Source organism: Megalops cyprinoides, chromosome 16 (genome assembly GCF_013368585.1).
Source record: "Megalops cyprinoides isolate fMegCyp1 chromosome 16, fMegCyp1.pri, whole genome shotgun sequence".
Classification (NCBI taxonomy): domain Eukaryota; kingdom Metazoa; phylum Chordata; class Actinopteri; order Elopiformes; family Megalopidae; genus Megalops; species Megalops cyprinoides.
Window position 1 is genome coordinate 24876520 of NC_050598.1, and position 17532 is coordinate 24894051.

Sequence of the window (17532 nt, forward strand, 5' to 3'; positions counted from 1 at the left end):
TGTATCCACCATTTCCTGGATAGATACAAAACCCATAAATACCCGTACTTATTTCTTCGTCATGTCGGATTGTGATGATGTAAGAGATAGGCTAGCTAGATAGCTACCTGCTATCTGTTTATAATTCTAGAGTATTATGGTCTTATCATTTGTATAATCAAGGCATTTTGGAAAATAAATGTAGTTTCTAATTCTCACCAGATGCCGACAAAAGTCGATCTCACATAGGCTAATTAGCTAATGTTACCACCTGGCTAGAACTAGTTCCAAGGTGAATACCTGAAGAGGTGGGGCACAGGGCTAGCCATTGTACTGAAGGGCACTAGCTAGTTAGCTAATTAACATTACAAGTTATCTGTTTGCATCAAGTAGGTAATGGTTATCTAGATATCAGGGTCCAATAATAGAAACAATAACCAAACAAATAAAATATCATAAATTTCCATCTATTATCTCTGGACTTTGCTACCAAGCTAGCTACACTCATGTAGCCAGCTATTTTTCCTAACATGGCTAACAGTTTCATTGAAAGGGAATATTCCCTGACAGAGAAGCTAACTCAATGCTAGCAATTATCTAACTTACCTAACTTGGTTTAAGTCAGTCCCACTGTTCACATATGGAAACAACTTCAAAACACAATTTAGAAAATAGGCGATAAGCCTTAAAAATATCAAATGCTAGTAGCAAGCAAGCTATCCACACCAAATAGCTACTCATTTACAAAGTTACCTAGCCGTGACAGTACCACACCGTAAGGACCTAGACATCACGCTAGCTGGCTAACAAACTCGTTTCTGGATTTCAATGTTTAGCAAGCTTCCGAGCTATCGGTTGTACCAGATGGGTTATCTTACCAAAGGCGCTCTTTGCCACGGAGTCTCTTTTTATTTTATCCTCGCCCAGGAGCCCCGGCAAATGGAAAGATCACAGACGGTGCGAGACAGAAAGATCCCAAAAACATGGGCAGAGGTTCCCATGCAAAACCGAGCTTCACCGGATCTCTTCCGAATCTCTCCCGGGGTTCAATTAGCTATCATTAGCTAGAAAAAAGTTACAGCTCCTTTCCCCTTAAACGCTCCTCCCTCCAGCGAAATACGAAACAAGGACAGCGCCAGCACCCCTTGAAAACTTGCAGTGTCGTGCAGTTGCTTGCATTAAATCTTCTCATATTCCTGTAGCGACCGGATCCAAGAAAAGTTACAGCCAAACAAGAATCCAGTTTTATTCAGCAGGTAAAGCAGGACCCATCCCCCAACAGTCGCAGAGTCAGTTAAAAAGAGCTTTTCTTTCTCTGTCTCTCCCTTAGTTTTCCCTCTCAAGTGCGGACTCGTTGCTCCCTTCCCCCTCTCTTTCCACGTCGTTTGCCCCTCCAGGACTTCAACTGCCGCTCTCGGCCGGGCAGTTTCGGGACATCACGGGTCTCCGTATTTGTTCCACCGCTTAGAAGTTAGCAAAGGATCTCTCCGTTCGTCGAACAGACCTTGTGATAGGAGGGGACTGAATCTGAATCTAGCCGAAGCCAGCCAATGATCTACTGCCCAGCATGTCCTCATTTGCAAACCAGGCCCTCCTTCGAAAAAAATGAGTCAAAAAGGAAACGCTTCGACCTACCTGCCTTAAAGGGACAAAACGAGCCAAGACTAGCGCAACACCACTTTCTACTCACATATATCCTCATACTGCTGCCACAATACACTTTAGAAAATCTCATATCCTTCATGAATCCATGTAAAATTTATTTTCACTTCTGTACACATAAAAAATGAGGCTACATGCAGATAACCAACGAATGTTTATTCCACTGCACCATAAGAAAAAGGAGGTAAAGCATGATTTATTCTGATCTGGCACCATGACACTTTCAAACATCCAATTCCTTAGAATAGACAGTCGTGTAGTGCAAACATTTGGAACCCCTATAAAAAGTAAAATGTATTTTTTCACTGTCCATTATGGTACAGCATTGTGAAGCAAGGAGTGTTCAGATAGGGTAGTCTGATTAGTTTAGATTCATGCACCATATGCACTGGTTTTGCAGCAAAAATCTCTTTTCAAGCATTCAACATTACTATGACACAAAGTGGTGTCTTTGAGGAGACAAATCTCCCTGATCAACCACAAGGAAGGGAAGCGGCTTATTACAACCATCTAGACATTTCCTTATCAGCTGATCACTTCATTTGCAAATCAAACACTAATGAGATCACCGGGTCTGTTCCAGTCATATCTCCAAGGACAACCAGCAATAACAGCACACAACATGCTACTGGGCACACATTTTGATGCCTACAATGACTCACCAGGAAGGCTGGGCACTGTGCAAGAAAGTGCAGCAAAAAAAAAAAATCCTGTTGTTTTAAGGAAGCCTCCAGTGTCACCTTGAGGCACAAAATGGGTCTCCGGCGAGATCTTCAGAGATTAGAGCGCGAGATAAAGTATGCCGTGTCACAGTGTTCCTCAAGCAGACTCGGGATTTCGGGATGAGGTGACCTACCTTCTGGTCGGAACTGGGCGATGATGGTGACCGTCTGTCCCGCCCTCTTGAGCGCGGCGGCGGCCTGCTCGTGTGTGGCATTCCGCAGGTTCACACCATTCACCTGCGACAGGAAACGCATTTCAGTGCTTTGCAGCATCACAGCAGTCTGTTTCTCCCCCCCCCACAGCCTCAGGTAGGAAGCTGCCAACCTAAATGTTCAGGGCTATTTTCTCTTAGGACACTGAGAGACTGAGGGCCCCCGACCGCTCCTCAGTCCTGTAATGCAGGGACTAACCGAAAGGATGCGGTCCCCCCTCCTCAGCTCTCCGCTCAGGTCGGCCGGGCCCCCCGCCAGGATGAAGGAGACGAAGATCCCCTCGCCGTCCTCCCCCCCGACGATGTTGAAGCCCAGCCCCGTGGAGCCCTTGTGGAGCACGACCTTCCGTGGCTCCCTGTTAAACACGGCCAGAACGTCAGTGCGCAAGAAAGAGAGGGAGGGCAGAAAGAGAGAAAGACAGTTCAGAAATTACACAGATCCATAGATATATATACACCTTACGTATGAGATAACATAACACATATTTTATTTGCAGCATATATACAACCTATGAGGTACAATGTTCATTGTAGAGCAGTGCTTTCTATACATGTTTGAAAGTGAACACTTTCAGTATGCATTTATATAAAAAATAAAATCATTCCTTCCATAAATATGATTTCACATATATGGAATGCAGTATTTTTCTTCCAGTTGAGGCCAGAGAAGTGGGGGGATGCATATAGTAAGCTTTAAGGCAATCCAGTCATGATAATACTTGCAAAGCAGCTTTCTACAACATTCCATACGGCTTTCGGGCTACAAGAAAAAAAAAAATAATTGAACACAATGGTCACAGCTCACTGCTTGCAATATGTTCTGAATTTAAAGCCACAACAAGAGTCCACTAAGACCTGGGGTGTTTTATCAAAGCAACAGCAACTTGGGCCACCTCCAGCCTTCTCCCTCCAAGACATGCCCATATTAACACACACACACACACACACACACACACACACACACACACACACTCAGCGTGAGCACACTGAGCTCGGCCCTGCCTCATGCTTGACCACTCCACTACAGTTCTCTGTTAGCTGCCGTGACTCATCTCCAGGCAGGCGGTCCAACGCTGTATCTGCGCTGTGTTAGTATCGTGGGGAGGCTGAACCGCTGCTGGAGACCATCGAAAGCCCTCGGAAAACACGCTGTGGGTTAACACGCGGAAACTCTGTCGCAACAGCATAAAGCCGACCGCCATCCCAACCGATAACGCATACAAGCGCGCGCGCACACACACACACAGACAGCCACCCCTTCTCTAAAGAGTGCAGTGCATGGTTCTCATTACTGATCTTCCCTAACTCTGCACTCAGTCTGTGGTGCACAGCACACATAACTCCTAATGCTTTGTGACTGTGCAGAACAGTAAGCTGCTGAAGAGAGCGCTTTTACATCAATGACAAGATGTATACTTTTCTTTTGTCAAAACTCATAATCATTTTACAAAAGAACACAAAGTTACAGATTTTTTTGATAGCGTTGCAAAATGTTTAAAATATAGTTAATATAAATCAACAGCATTGTGATAGAAGAGCAGAAACACAATCAGATGGTGGTAAAAACTATAGCTCCATATTGTTCCACTGCATGCACCAAGTCAATGAGTACCATTACTCTATAAAGAAAATGCCACTTCCTTTGCTTAAAAGCTTCATGCACACACATTCAACCTAACCTGTATTTGTACAGCATAAATATTGTATTACGCCCCTATGCCCATAATGAAGTCCTTCACAATGCCTCTCAGACTGGCTGTTGGCTGTGGAGAAGGCCTGGCTTTGTGGCACTGGCTCTTCTGTATGACTGTATTAATGCTGCTCCCACACAGGAGAGCTGATCACAGGGAGCCTCTCTAACCCCACATTTCCATATCTTCAATTGGACACACACACACACACACACAGTTGTATTTACCAAAGACAAAAAGCCTTTTGAGAGCATCGTGCAGCGCATCTACAATCACTTAAATGCCGCTAATACGTTTTTGATGAAAGATCTGAGCAGTGAGGCTAGGTGACTTCCAAGCCCTTTCCCGCGAAGATCACAGCAGCCCTGGCACTGGCAGCATCAGACTGCTGCCGTCGACTGTGGAGACGCGGGACACGTGTGCCAGGAGAGAGGGGATCTCGTTCCAAGCGAAAGACGCAGACGCCGCATGCCGTTACCTGGGGATCCTCTGCTTGGTCCTGAAAGAGAGTCGCTTTCTGCCCCATCGCTCCGAATGCGGTCGCAAAATCGACATGGAGGACGAAATGTTGACCGTGAACATGGTGGCACGCTCCTGTCCCTCCTGCGAAACTCCGGGAGGGCGTGATCCCGGTCCTGTTCCGTGTTCCAATGGGGTGCTCCCTGGTGTATATGTGTGTGTGTGTGTGTGTGTGCGTGCGCGCAACCTAAGGTTGGTGGTTTGCGGTGATGGGAAGCAGCTCCCCTCTAGCTGTCAGACTCCAACCTCACTGTTTACAGGGCAAGACTTAACCCTCGCTCACCCACGACGACCTCTCTTGCTTCGCAACAGATTGCAGAATCTGTCTGTCTCCACCCCTGACCTCTTCCTGTCTGCGGTGGTTCGGTGTTCTCTCCCTCCTGTGGCTCTGAAGACTTAAGGGCTATGAAAGGAACTGTCTCAAGGCTGCTGCAGCGCCAGTTCCACTAAATCACCTTCCTCCTGCAGCTTGCTGTCTCTCGTCTTTCATCTTTGCCCACGCCCAAACCCTCCACGGCGCCCCGGCATTCCAGCCCATCATCCCAAGATTGTGCAGATTAGCGGTGCAGCCACTAAGGGGCACCCGGCTAATTTGTAAAAGCATAAACAACCTCAGAGATTCATAAATTAGGCACTGCATGTGCCACTCTCTGTCAACCTAAAAAAATCACCAGTTCAAACTGATGACTATTGGAAAAAAAAAAAAAAAAACACAGCCAGGGCTTCAAGTGCGCAGCCTAAACACAATTAAGAGGAAATGTGGTGCTTGGTAAAGTTAGGTCACAGAGAGCTGTGTTGGTATGCTGTGTGTATGTGTGGGAGAAGGCGGGACCATGACAGTGGCATAGCTTGAACAGCACAGTGAAAAAGGAGTGAATTCCAAAGGGTATAAAAACACGGACAGAGCTGCCCCTCTCTATCCTGGGACCCCCCCCCCCCCCTTTTTCATCAACTCCAGGAATGTAAATAGTTATACTCCTGTGAAACAATGTGTTCTCTCTCTCTCTCTCTCTCTCTCTCTCTATCTCTTTCTATCTCCCCCCCCCATTCTCCCCTTCTGTTTTTATACAGACTGGCATTCCCCAGTTCCGATGCTGACGTGGGCTGGGGTGGGGAGTGGGGGGGGGGGGGGGGTTCGTTGGTGTAGGGGAGGTCACAAGGTCGTGCTGCCCCAGTACTGTGCTGTTTCCCTCTCCTCATCTCGGTAATTGGCTCCCGCTGGGTGATTAATGGTGGTGACTGCTGACACTATTTTCCACAAACACAGAGAGACAAAGTCTCCCAGAAAGCATTTTCTCTTTGGCAAGATCACAAGTGCACGGCTCTAGTGGTTGGCACACACTGGTAAAGGACTGCTCTCTCCCTTAGAGCTTTCCCTCACAGGCCCTCGTGGACTCTCTCGCTCTCTCTCTCTCTCGCTACTTCCATCTTCCAGACCTCCTTTTCCATTCTAATTTCTTTGGGGGGGGGGGGTTCTTTTCAGTCAAGGCAACAGACGGTTCAAGATATTTCAGGCCTGTCAGAGAAGCTAAGAATAAACCAGCTGCAATGAATGATTAACAGTTTGCATTCGGGCGCTCTGTGAAGCCGGCTATGATTCTCTGGCTCGCAAAGAACACATCCTACCTCTGCTGAAGCTGAGCACTGTTCCTGTCCCTTCTTACCAATGTCCACTCTCTGTAAAACAAAGGTGGTCAGAGAACTCAAGCCTCCTGTAACACTGATGTCTAATGTCTGATGTGCTTAATGCTTCTCAGTCACATGGTTGATTCTGGATGGCCCGGAGGGAAACTTTACAACGTTACTGATTAACTTGCTTGCCCTGCCATACCCATTTGTTCCCTTGTATTTACACTCTACACAAACTGTGGTCGGTACAGCTGTGACATCAGACTACCACAATGTCGCTCCCTTTGCTTCAGGAAGTCGATCAAACAAACGTTTCACACGGACCCCTGCTACCGATACAAAGATGGGTGTAAATCTAAATGGACAGCTACTGCACCATGTCAGCCATTGAAACCCATCAGCCACCCCCCACCCCCCACACAAAAAAAATTAGGGCAGAGGATTGATCTAGTATTTATTCCCTGTACTGATGCCGTGGTGAAGGAATGGACTATCACTCAGTCTGCTAAGTTTCTACAGCTGCAAATCTATCAGTGACTCTCTTCATTGTCTCAAATATGTATGCATATTTATGCAGTGCAATTTTTGCCTCTAGAAACATGTAATGTCTTTTTGTGCAGGCAAATCTCCACAATGTCCTCTGCTTAGGGGAGAGAAGGCAGGAGCCCAATCCGCTGTGGTGTGTGTCAGATGGATATGGAAATCTGCTGGTGACGAAATCTGTGGGGGACGGACAGATGGGCAGAGGGCCGCTCTGAGCACTCTCTGACTCAGTTCCTCACGCACAGTCGGCTGAAGTCGTCTCTGAGCATATTCTGTTACAATTTAAAAAAATTAAAAAAAGAAAAAAAAAAAACTCAAAGAAACTTCACTGTAAATCCTTGCCTGGAGCTTGCCAGATAAGAAGTTGGCTCTTATTGGATAAGGCCCTGATTGACATGGATCTATGACATCATCACTCTGCCTGAGATAAAAATGGACATGACAGGGCCTGAAAACCATAACAGCTGCATGAGTTTATAGATGCATGCTGTGTGTGTGTGTGTGTGTGTGTGTGTTTGTGTGCATGTCTGTTTTTATATGTGTATGTGAGTGCGTGTGTACCAGTAGGCAGTGTGTATATGTATGTATATGCATCTGTGTGTCAGTGGGCAGCGTGTGTGTGTGTGTGTGTGTGTGTGTGTGTGTGAGGGAGTGTGTAAGCGTGTGTGTCAGTTGGCAGTCCATATGTGTATGTGTACCTATGTGTCAGTGGGCAGTGTGTATATGTGTGTATATACCTCTGTGTGTCAGTGGGCAGTGTGAGCGTGTGTGTCAGCTGGCAGTCTGTATGTGTGTGTATGTACGTCTAGGTGCCAGTGGGCAGTGTGTGAGTGTGTGTGGGAGGGCTGGGTGCCTTCCCTCGGTTCCCCCACATTCAGATGAGTCATGACAGCTGCAGGAACCTGTGCAGCGTGGCTCCTGAGAGGAGGGTTGGCCTCTCACATCCCAATACATTTATGGTAGCAGCAGGGCCCAGTGTTTATATTTACTTAAGGACAGCAGCAGGAGAAACATTCCTGTGCTGTTTGCCTGAGACCTGATGGGCTGCCGTCTGAGCCTCCATTGCTCCAACCCCCCCCCCCACCCACCCCAAGATACCCTCAACCTTCTCAATTACTTCCTCTTTCACTCTCTACAGTCCGTCTGTGGCTGCAGATATACTGCAAAACCAGTACATTGAAAAACAGGGCAACCACACCCACATATACAGATGTTTATATGTCCACAGGAACGACGGTAAATGCAGACGGCATTCTGATTTTTCAGATGGACAGAGGAGAGAGGCAAAAACACAAGCTTGTGTGTAGCTACCACTCACGAGTACACATACATATAAGACACTTGAAATACATGGTGGACGATCACTGATCAGGGAAAAAACGAAGGTACACAGATATATTCTAAACACCCCTCCAGTAATGTGGCTTTCCAACAAGAACAACACACATCACCCCTACCCCCCACCACACACACGAGCACAGAAACACACACAAACACACACACACACACACACACACAAACGGATCTCTCACAATGCCAACAGCGTATATTGAGGACACACGCACTCCCACGCTCTCTGGACGGTCTCACTGGGGCAGGGAGGCGGGTCTGGGGGCCTGGGCCTAGAAGAGCCTTCTGTGCAAGGCGGGCTCGGGTGTGGACTCCAGGCGTGACAGATGGCACTGAGCAGCTTTTCAGAGTTGCTGCCACCGCCAGCAGCTCTTCTGCAGAGATGTGTGTCGATGTGGGGGCCAGGTAGGACTCCCTCATTACCATGATCTCAGTCCCCGTATCTCAGATAGATCTCTGTCTACCAGCCTTGCCACGCGCCATCTGCCTAGCCACCCACTATTGTCTCTAATGCATATAAATGGGGATAGTCATACACTGCATGAGAATAAATTATGGATAAACATTGATTATTGACAATAATAATAGCAATCTGATGTATAATAGCAATTGCCTTACACAGTGTACATGGTCAGACTGCTAAGAGTGGTATATCTTCTTCCCTCTCTTTCCTCATCATGTACTAGGGATGCCCTCACACAAAATATACTTGAATGCGCGCGCACACACACACACACACACACACACACACGATCACACGCTACACATTGAGGGAGACGCAGACTCAGAGATCAGAATACCACACGGAGTTTTAAAGTGCTGAGCAGCAGAAACAGCGAAACAGCACTCCCTCTGAACAGGGGGGGTGAGAGAGAGATGTCTGCTGGGTCATTTGTTCAGCCCTCTCAGACAGCCAGTGCGCAGCAGATCACCATGGCGACGACTGAAGCCAAATGCACACATTGAAATAACAGGGGTATAGCTCTCCGTGTAATTTCATATCAATTTAGGCAGTTGCGCCATGGTAAATATGCAGACGGGCAAGCGCATACGCATACAGACAGACAGCAGATGCACATACTTCAGTTTAGATGGAGACACGTGAGACATGTATAGACTGCTACGTTACAGACAGATAGCCGTGCCGGAGCACAGCTGTCAGACGCCGTTGAGGGTACACAGATACTCCTCCCCGCTCCTTCCCCTCTAGGTGCTGTGCCCTCCTCCGTCACAGAGACACACGGCTCCCACCACACCCGACAGCACAACCAACCACTGGCACAGCAGCCCCCCCCCCCCAGCCGGACAGGTTAGCGAAGCGGAGCGCGTTGCGAGGGGGGGGGGGGGGGGGGGGGCGGGGTTAGTACCTGCCGGAGTAGGGCATCGGGCCCTGGCGCAAGGCAGCGGGTACGGGACAGAAGCCCGCGTCCCGAGGGGCCCCGCTGTAGAAGTGGGGGGAGGGAGGGACGCTGTCCTCCAGGGGTTTGTGGATGACACTGTAAATGGGCTCGGCCCTGGTTGGAGGGTACAGAAATCACACTGTGAATGGGGCTCGGTATGATGGACACACACACACATATATAAACACACACACATACATATACACACACACACACAAACAAGCACACACTCACAAATCACTGTAGGTAGGACAGGTTAGTCGCCAGGGTATATCCCCAAATCTCACGCCTCTTCAAACTCTGACCCCACAAAAGCTGTTGGGACTGCCCTGACCCCTTCGCCTGGGAAGTCAAAGATATACCTCTGGGCTCAGACGTCGACATCCAGTCCCCCGTCAATGCATCACACCAGGGGGAGCCCGAGCCAGCCTGGAGTCAGGTCATGTGACTGCTGCTTCGGCCAACCAGCCGTGAAAGAGGGATGCTTTCACCAATCAGAATTCACCTCGTGTCCACCAGCTCGCTGCATACAGACAGCCTCAAGTCCATCCCTATGTCTGAGTGCTATCACCATATCACCCAATAGGACCAGTCCACAGAAAGCTCCCAGTCTCTCCCAGTTCAACGGCTGATGTTTACCAACAGCTCTCTCCTCATCCACTCCAGGTTTCTTTACCTCTCTCTCTAATATACTGCACGACAAGGAAACAATCACAGTAACATTTTGTCCGCAAAGTCACCATCCACAAAGATTTGGTATAAGCTGTAAAAAATCTAGCAAGCGAAACGTGCTGTAACATTGTCTGCACAGATACTGACACTGTAAGATTAGGATTTGTTTTTCAGTTTCAACCAATAAACCTGCATTTATTTGCAGCATATATACTACATTCTTATCAATGTTCATTTTCAGGGCATCACACAACTTGTGTACAAATAACTCATAATCATGCTGGGAACTCGGCTACATAGCACGCAGGCACTCCCACTGTGCTGTACTGCTCTGGTCACTCATCATTTATCATTATATTGCACTGTACTGCACTGGTCACTTTATCATTATCATTTATCACTGTACCTTTTTATTATATTGTTACTTATTACGCTATTATTATCACTGTACTGCGCTTGGTCACTTTACTACATTTTTAGAATTTAGAATTTATGTTTACAAATTTGGAATTTATGTTTAGGAGTGTTACTGCGGGAGTGAGTGGGGAGTAAGCATAGTAATCCATTGTATTTGTTACACGTGGCAATAAAGAATCTTGAACTATTTTCCTGAGACTATTTTAAACTATTCCTGAGACTGTTTAAACTATTTTCCTATTTTAAATATCTTCCTGAGAAACCTTAATGAAGTCTGCTTGCTCACTTGATGTAAAAAGAGGCTACAGTGCCCCCATCAAGTCTTTTAGATACCAGGATCACAAAAATCACTGTAATGATTCATGTCTGATCATACTATTGTTAATTGCCTTGAGTACCGTGGCTCACTACGGCATCCTTACTGAGGTGCGGAACACTAAATCACTGTAAACCCGAGCTGCGCATCAGTGAGGCACATGCAACATTCGTCTTCTATTTTTCCAAATAAACTGAATGAATGCTCCGCACAGGCTGATGCACCAGTGCATGCAATCTCACAGTATACATCACGGGGAGTCACTGGGCCTCACAATAGGCAAATGTCCCTCTAATTAGACTTTTTGAATAACACGAAGATCAGAGCGTTCACTGCATTTTTCCTTGATAGAGTTTCTTTTGTGACCCACTGCTTTACCATGCATCTCTGCTGGCACAGTGGTTACCGGGTGAACTGTTAAATACCAGTGAAAGTGATGGTGTCAGCAACTGCAGCTGTGTAGGTAATGTTCAGAACGCACCTCAACACATCCTCATAACACAAACACTGATGCTTTTTAATGAAAACATTAAAAAATGAACTATGGTCACTTTAGCTGTATTTGATAGGAATTTGTGGTTGAAGTTTAGCAAACTTGATGTTAATTGGTAACAATGCAACGCTGGTGAGCATATTCACACAGCAGCCTATGTGTTGGCCATGGGGAAAATCCTTTTTTCTTTTGGCAGAGAGACACTCTTTTTATACCGCATTCAAACATAGTCAACATTGTCAGTCCAAAGGCCTTTGCTGCACGGTTTACTGACCTGGTGAAGTCGTCCTCCCCCAGCATGTGACGAGGGATCGGGGAGTACCTGGAGGGCGTCACCTGCGGGGGCGGGTAGACTGACTTGGGCTCCACCCCTCCCATGTAGGCCATGCTTGAGTTGTGGCTGACGTGGTTATCGACCATGGTGGGGAAGGCTGGAGGGAGGGCGAGGCCAGTAGAGAGAAAGGAAAGAACATTAAAACGGAGGGCCACAAGGTGGCACTGCAGAGCAAGGTGGAGGGTTAGGGAGGTGGGGGGAGTACACGGAGGAATGAAAAAGTTTCAGATTCAGCGACACATTAAAAAAAAATCTCCACATCAATATGTGAGCATCCAGAAAACAAGCTGCACATAACATAAAATAAAAAAGCAGGTATTTGAATATTCCTATTCGTATGCGACTGCGGTGTATGCTTTCTCTGTCTGGCGGTGTAAAACGCTTTGGCAGCTTGCCCGGGACGTGGGTGTACATGAGAAGGAGGAATTTGAGAAAACCTCCGTGCTCAGTGGGAGGGAGAGAGCGGCGCTTCGTGTCTGAGCGGTGGGCAGCAGTGCACTGTGTGGGAGTCTGGAACGCTGATTCACTCACGCACCCTGCAACGCTCTCAGCACCAGCAGACTCCATGCAAGCCACACAACGGGAGCGTACGGCACAAGGACCCGACAGGGTCTCTGTCTCGGGTGAGAGCGGGGCGGATCACGGAGAGCAAGGACTGGGTCATGCGTAGAGGAGATGGGACGGAGCGAGGCGGAACAGCAGAAGGAGGTACATACTGCTGGAGTAGTCCGGTGGGGCGTACATGTCGTTGAGGTGCACGGTCCCGGGTTTGGCCACCTTCAGGTACACCATGTCGGAGGTGTTCTTCAGGGCCGCCACCGCCTCCTCGTGACGCACGTCCTGCAGAATGATGTTGTTCACCTGTGCAGAGACACGTGGAGCAGGCCAACACAGGGTCAACATCCGGGCTCAGTCACCAATCACTGATGAGCTTCACCTCCAATCACATTGCAAGAGAAACTGCCACGCAGATTCTAACACTGACTACCATACAAACATGTAGTGCAGAGGAGAGGTCAGAGGTCTTTGTGGTTCTTTTTCTTTCTGCAGTTTCATAAGTCTCACCAGAGATTCAACCACTTTCCCTGGGATTCTCAGAACAAAGTACTTATAAATTAAATATATAAAAGTAATCAAATTTGTACAAGTTCAGTACAACCAGCTAAACAATTTCTCTGGGTTTTGACTTTGTCCAGAAAACTAAAAATTGGTTCACAGCTTTGAATCAATGTGCACGTTGGATAATAACATAAATTATTCACAATTTTTGAGAGAAAGGTCCCTTGGGGTCCATTAAAAGATATTTTTTATAACCAATCCAATGCACATACTATATTATCAACGCCCATATTCTTATCAGTGAGGATTATCTGTAAATGCTGAATGGAGGTTTTAGCAGAGGATGGCCCTAAATTCAGCAGACAAAGTCATTCACGGCTTTTCACCAAAGCCAGCAGTCCTTAATGACTATCCTTATTTATGACAGTCCTAAGCAGTCTGCAGATTTTTACTACATCCTCAGTCATTTGGCTGCCAGGTGCTTCTCTTCATCTATTGCAGTGTGGCACAAATCTGCTTTAAAAGTTGCTTTAAAACCTGAGCTGGCAACCCTGCTCCATATCAGTCTTTCAGAGGGCCATAAACACTGGTGCATGTCACCACATTTCGGTCACGTGAGATGCCACTGACAGCGGCTTGGGAGTAACTGTAGCTATGTGAGAATTAGAATTAAAGAATACTCCTGCCTGCACACCCAGGAACTGTGGCAGTGCTTGTGTCTATGGCTGTGTCTGTCGTCTCAGGCTATGCCAGTATATATGACAGTGTTTAGGATCTATGGAAGTATTCAGAGTCTGAGGTTGTGCCAGTATCTGTGATCTACAGCAGTGCTCAGTGTCCACAGTAGTATTTATTGTCTCAAGCCAGCTGCAGTAGGTATTACAGTTATCAGAATCTATGGAAGTTTTTAGTCCCTCAGACTGTGTTAGTATCTATGATCTACGCCGGTGTTTAGTATCCACGGTTGTATTTATTATCTCAGTCTGTGTCAGTATGTATGATAATGTTCACTACCTATGGTAGTATTTAATGTCTCAGGTTGTGTCAGTATCTATGGAACTGTTTAGTATCTGTGGTAGTATTTAGTCCCTCAAGCTATATTAATGTCTATGATCTATGGCAGTGTTCAGTGTTTGGCGTCTCAGGCTGTGTTAACATCTAAGATCCATGGGAGTGTTCAGTATCCACAGTACTATTTATCGTTTCAGGCTGTGTCAGTATCTATGGAACTGTTAAGTATGTACGGTAGTGTTTAGTGTCTCAAACTGTGTTAGTATCTATGATCTGTGGCGATGTTTAGTATCCGTGGAAGTATTTAGCATCTCAGGTTGTGTTCAGTATCTATGGTAATGCTTAATGCCTCGGTGTGTGTCCCGGTGCTTACGGCAGTGTATGATGTTTCAGGGCGTGTCAGTATGTGTGACATCAGAGTGGTGAATGCTGAATTGTGAGAGGAGTGATTGGCTTACAGCCAGCAGGCGGTCCCCTGTCTGCAGACGCCCGTCCTTCTGTGCAGCCCCGCCCTCGATAATCTTGGTGATGTAGATGCTGTTGTCTCCGGGGATGTGCTGGTTACCGATCCCCCCAGCGATGCTGAACCCCAGCCCTGTGGGTGAGGAGGAGAGGAGGGAGTGAAATATGTTTTGAGCCAGGCCTGGAGACTGATATATGTATATATGTATATGTATGCTATTTTGTATGTGAGTGTGTGTGCATACATATGTGTGTGTGCGTGTCTGTGCACAAGCGTGTGTGCATGTGTCTGTATGTATGAGCATGTGTATGCCTGTGCGGATCTGAGTGTGTGGGTGCACCTGTGAGCGTGTATGTGTCCTTTTTTTTTCTTTGTGAATTTATGTGTGTGTGTGTGTGTGTCTGTGTGTCTGAGTGTGTTAGAGGGAGAGTGTCTCTGTGAGTATGTGTGTGTATGAATGTTTGTCTCCGAGTTAAATTTTGCATGAATCTGGGATTTCCACAGAGAATGGTTGGGAGAGGACTGCAGATTGAAGGTCTGACAAAACAAAAACTTGCACAGCTTTCAAAGATCTGCTCTGTCTCAGCATTAATAGGAGGCATGTCAGTTTGGAAAAAATGATGCTTCAAGTATCCCATTCAGGACATTCTGCTTGTGTAAAGTAAGGATGGATACCTATGTATAGGACCTAATTTTGTTAGAAAATAAAAACTGTGTGAAACTATGTTTCATTGTAGACTCAAAATTCAAAACTGTGTGCGTGACCTCACCCTTTGGCCCCTTGAGAAGGTTGACCTCCAGGATGGTCTCGGGTGGGGCTTGCCTCCTCCGCACCAGCAGCCTGACCACAGGCCCCGCCTCCTTCAGGGCCTCCACCGCCCTACTGTGGACTACCTCTGACACGTCCACCTCGTTAACCCGCAGAACGCAGTCGTTCACCCTGAGACACAGAGACTCCGCTGTGAAAACTATACACAGACCTCCCTGTCAATCACCGAGACAGGAAACTGCAGTGAAACCTACTGACTCAATGACGAGCAGCATAACTGGACAGAATAAGAGCTTTCACACCACTAACTCACACTCTAGCACCAACAATGAACATAAGAGGCAACGGCCAGCTTTTCTCTCTCTTTCTCTCTCTCTCTCTCCTTTTTACACATACACACACACACACACACACACACACACACACACACAGACACACACGCGTGCACACAGACACACACGCGTGCACACACACACACACACACACACACAGGCACACACACACAGACACACACACATACACACGAAAACACACTCAATATCATACTCTTTCCACTGTTTTTTTTTTTTTTTGGACAGTGAAGCACTGAAAACACAAAGCCTGGTCTGCAGATGAACAGACCATTGTCTCCCACACAGTTCTGGCTGGCAGAGGAGAGTGGGTGCGCTTGCAGCTTTGCGGAGGCGAGACTCACCCCAGCCTGCCGTCCATGGCTGCCGCTCCGCCGGGGATGATCTTAGTGATGAAGATTCCGGGGTCGTCCGGAATGTGCGGATTGTCCATCCCTCCGGCGATGCTGAAGCCCAGGCCAGAGTTGCCCTGGATGGGGTGCCATTCGTTATTGAAGGACACGGACACACACACACACACGCACACACACAAACACACGTACACAGGGTTAGCGGATATGACAGCCTTAATTGCCACGGTGGCTGTTTCAGTGACACACATCCCTTATCCCTGTGGGTTCCAAAGCAGGCAGACTGTGGATTTCTCCGCATCAGGGACAATGAGCCGCACACTCATTAAAATGTGTGAACATCATACTATTATATCATGTTTGCAGCAGGATATATCATTAACAATTTAAAAGTTTAATAACAAAAGAATAAGGCCCGAGGCATAAGAAGAGGTACCTCAAATAGGCACTAGATTTGACACCCTATCTATGGTTAGAAAATTACATTTCCTCTCTGTGCGGTAGAGCAACGTCACTTTTACTGCCCCTGGGGAACATTACCCAGACGGAGAGCACCGAGGGACAGTGAACCTGCAGCAATTCTTCACTGCAGGTGGGAGAGAGTCAAGGTCCTCACAGACCTGCGTGATAACAGCTCTGCTCTTTACCTCTCCCTCTCTTTCTGATTCGCTTACTCATTCACTCCCTCCCTCTTTCCCTTTCACTCACCCCATCCTCATTCTCTCTCATTTTCTCTGGCTCCCTCTCTCCCTCCCTCCCTCATTTCCTTCCTCCTTCCCTATATCTTTCATTTCCTTCTTCTTCTCTCTTTTATACTGTTCCTCCCTACCTCTCTCTCTCTTTACTTCCCTCACTCTCTCCCCCTTGTTCCCTTCCTCCTTCCCTCTGTCTCACTCTTCCTCCTTCCTTCTCTCTCACTCTTCCTCCCTTCCTCTCTCTCTCTCACTCTTCCTCCTTCCTTCTCTCCTATTCTTTTCCTCCTTCCCTCTCTCCAGTTCTCTCCCTACCTCCCTTCCTCTCTCTCCATCTCTCTCTCTCTCTCTCCCTCTTTGAGAATGCCATAACATTCATCCCTGCGAAGGCATACTGTTCCATCTGACGGGCTTGGGCTGCAGACAAGACAGCTGAGAAAAGGCCTCGCTTTATTATGCTCTATAATTAATGAGCACCGGTCACAACAAATTAGGACAGAGGGAGACTGAAGCATCCCAGTGAGCTGTTCTGGAGCCAAAAAGAGCGCACTGGTTCCCACCACCAAATGCTCCGCTCACTGATCTTTTAAAGGCGTGATCTAACATAGTTTATTTAAGCATCAACATGAAAAATGGCACTCAGAGAAAACATGAATCAACATGTGCAACGAATACCGAGGTTCATCTCCACGTCTGACACAGAACCGCCTCTGGATGTCTGACCCCTGATTCTGAAGCCCTCTTTTCTCAAATGAAAAGAATGGATATAGCATAGGATTTTATTTATGAGCATTTATGAGCAAGGCTTGTACTTTTAAAGACTAAGGGACAATAAATCTCATATGAATATCCCCAGGATAGACTGCAGTAAAGCTCTGCTCTTCTACAACATTTTGATC

General features: G+C 47.1%; 1 protein-coding gene across 6 annotated transcripts in view; it reads right to left on the reverse strand.

Moving 5' to 3' along the window:
- The window catches only part of dlg3 (discs, large homolog 3 (Drosophila)), an 87228-nt gene that overhangs the window by 14546 nt on the left and 55150 nt on the right, over positions 1 to 17532 (reverse strand). For 2 of the 6 annotated variants that reach the window (XM_036548098.1, XM_036548097.1), the window contains 7 exons: positions 15936 to 16060; positions 15243 to 15412; positions 14468 to 14604; positions 12656 to 12800; positions 11880 to 12054; positions 2775 to 2931; positions 2498 to 2600 (listed from right to left, as the gene is read on the reverse strand). In XM_036548098.1, the coding sequence (XP_036403991.1) occupies positions 2498 to 2600; positions 2775 to 2931; positions 11880 to 12054; positions 12656 to 12800; positions 14468 to 14604; positions 15243 to 15412; positions 15936 to 16060 (1012 nt within the window). Of the gene's footprint in view, positions 1 to 857; positions 1478 to 2497; positions 2601 to 2774; positions 2932 to 9674; positions 9822 to 11879; positions 12055 to 12655; positions 12801 to 14467; positions 14605 to 15242; positions 15413 to 15935; positions 16061 to 17532 lie in introns of those variants that run through there. The other 4 variants (XM_036548099.1, XM_036548100.1, XM_036548103.1 and 1 more) reach the window with 3 other exon arrangements.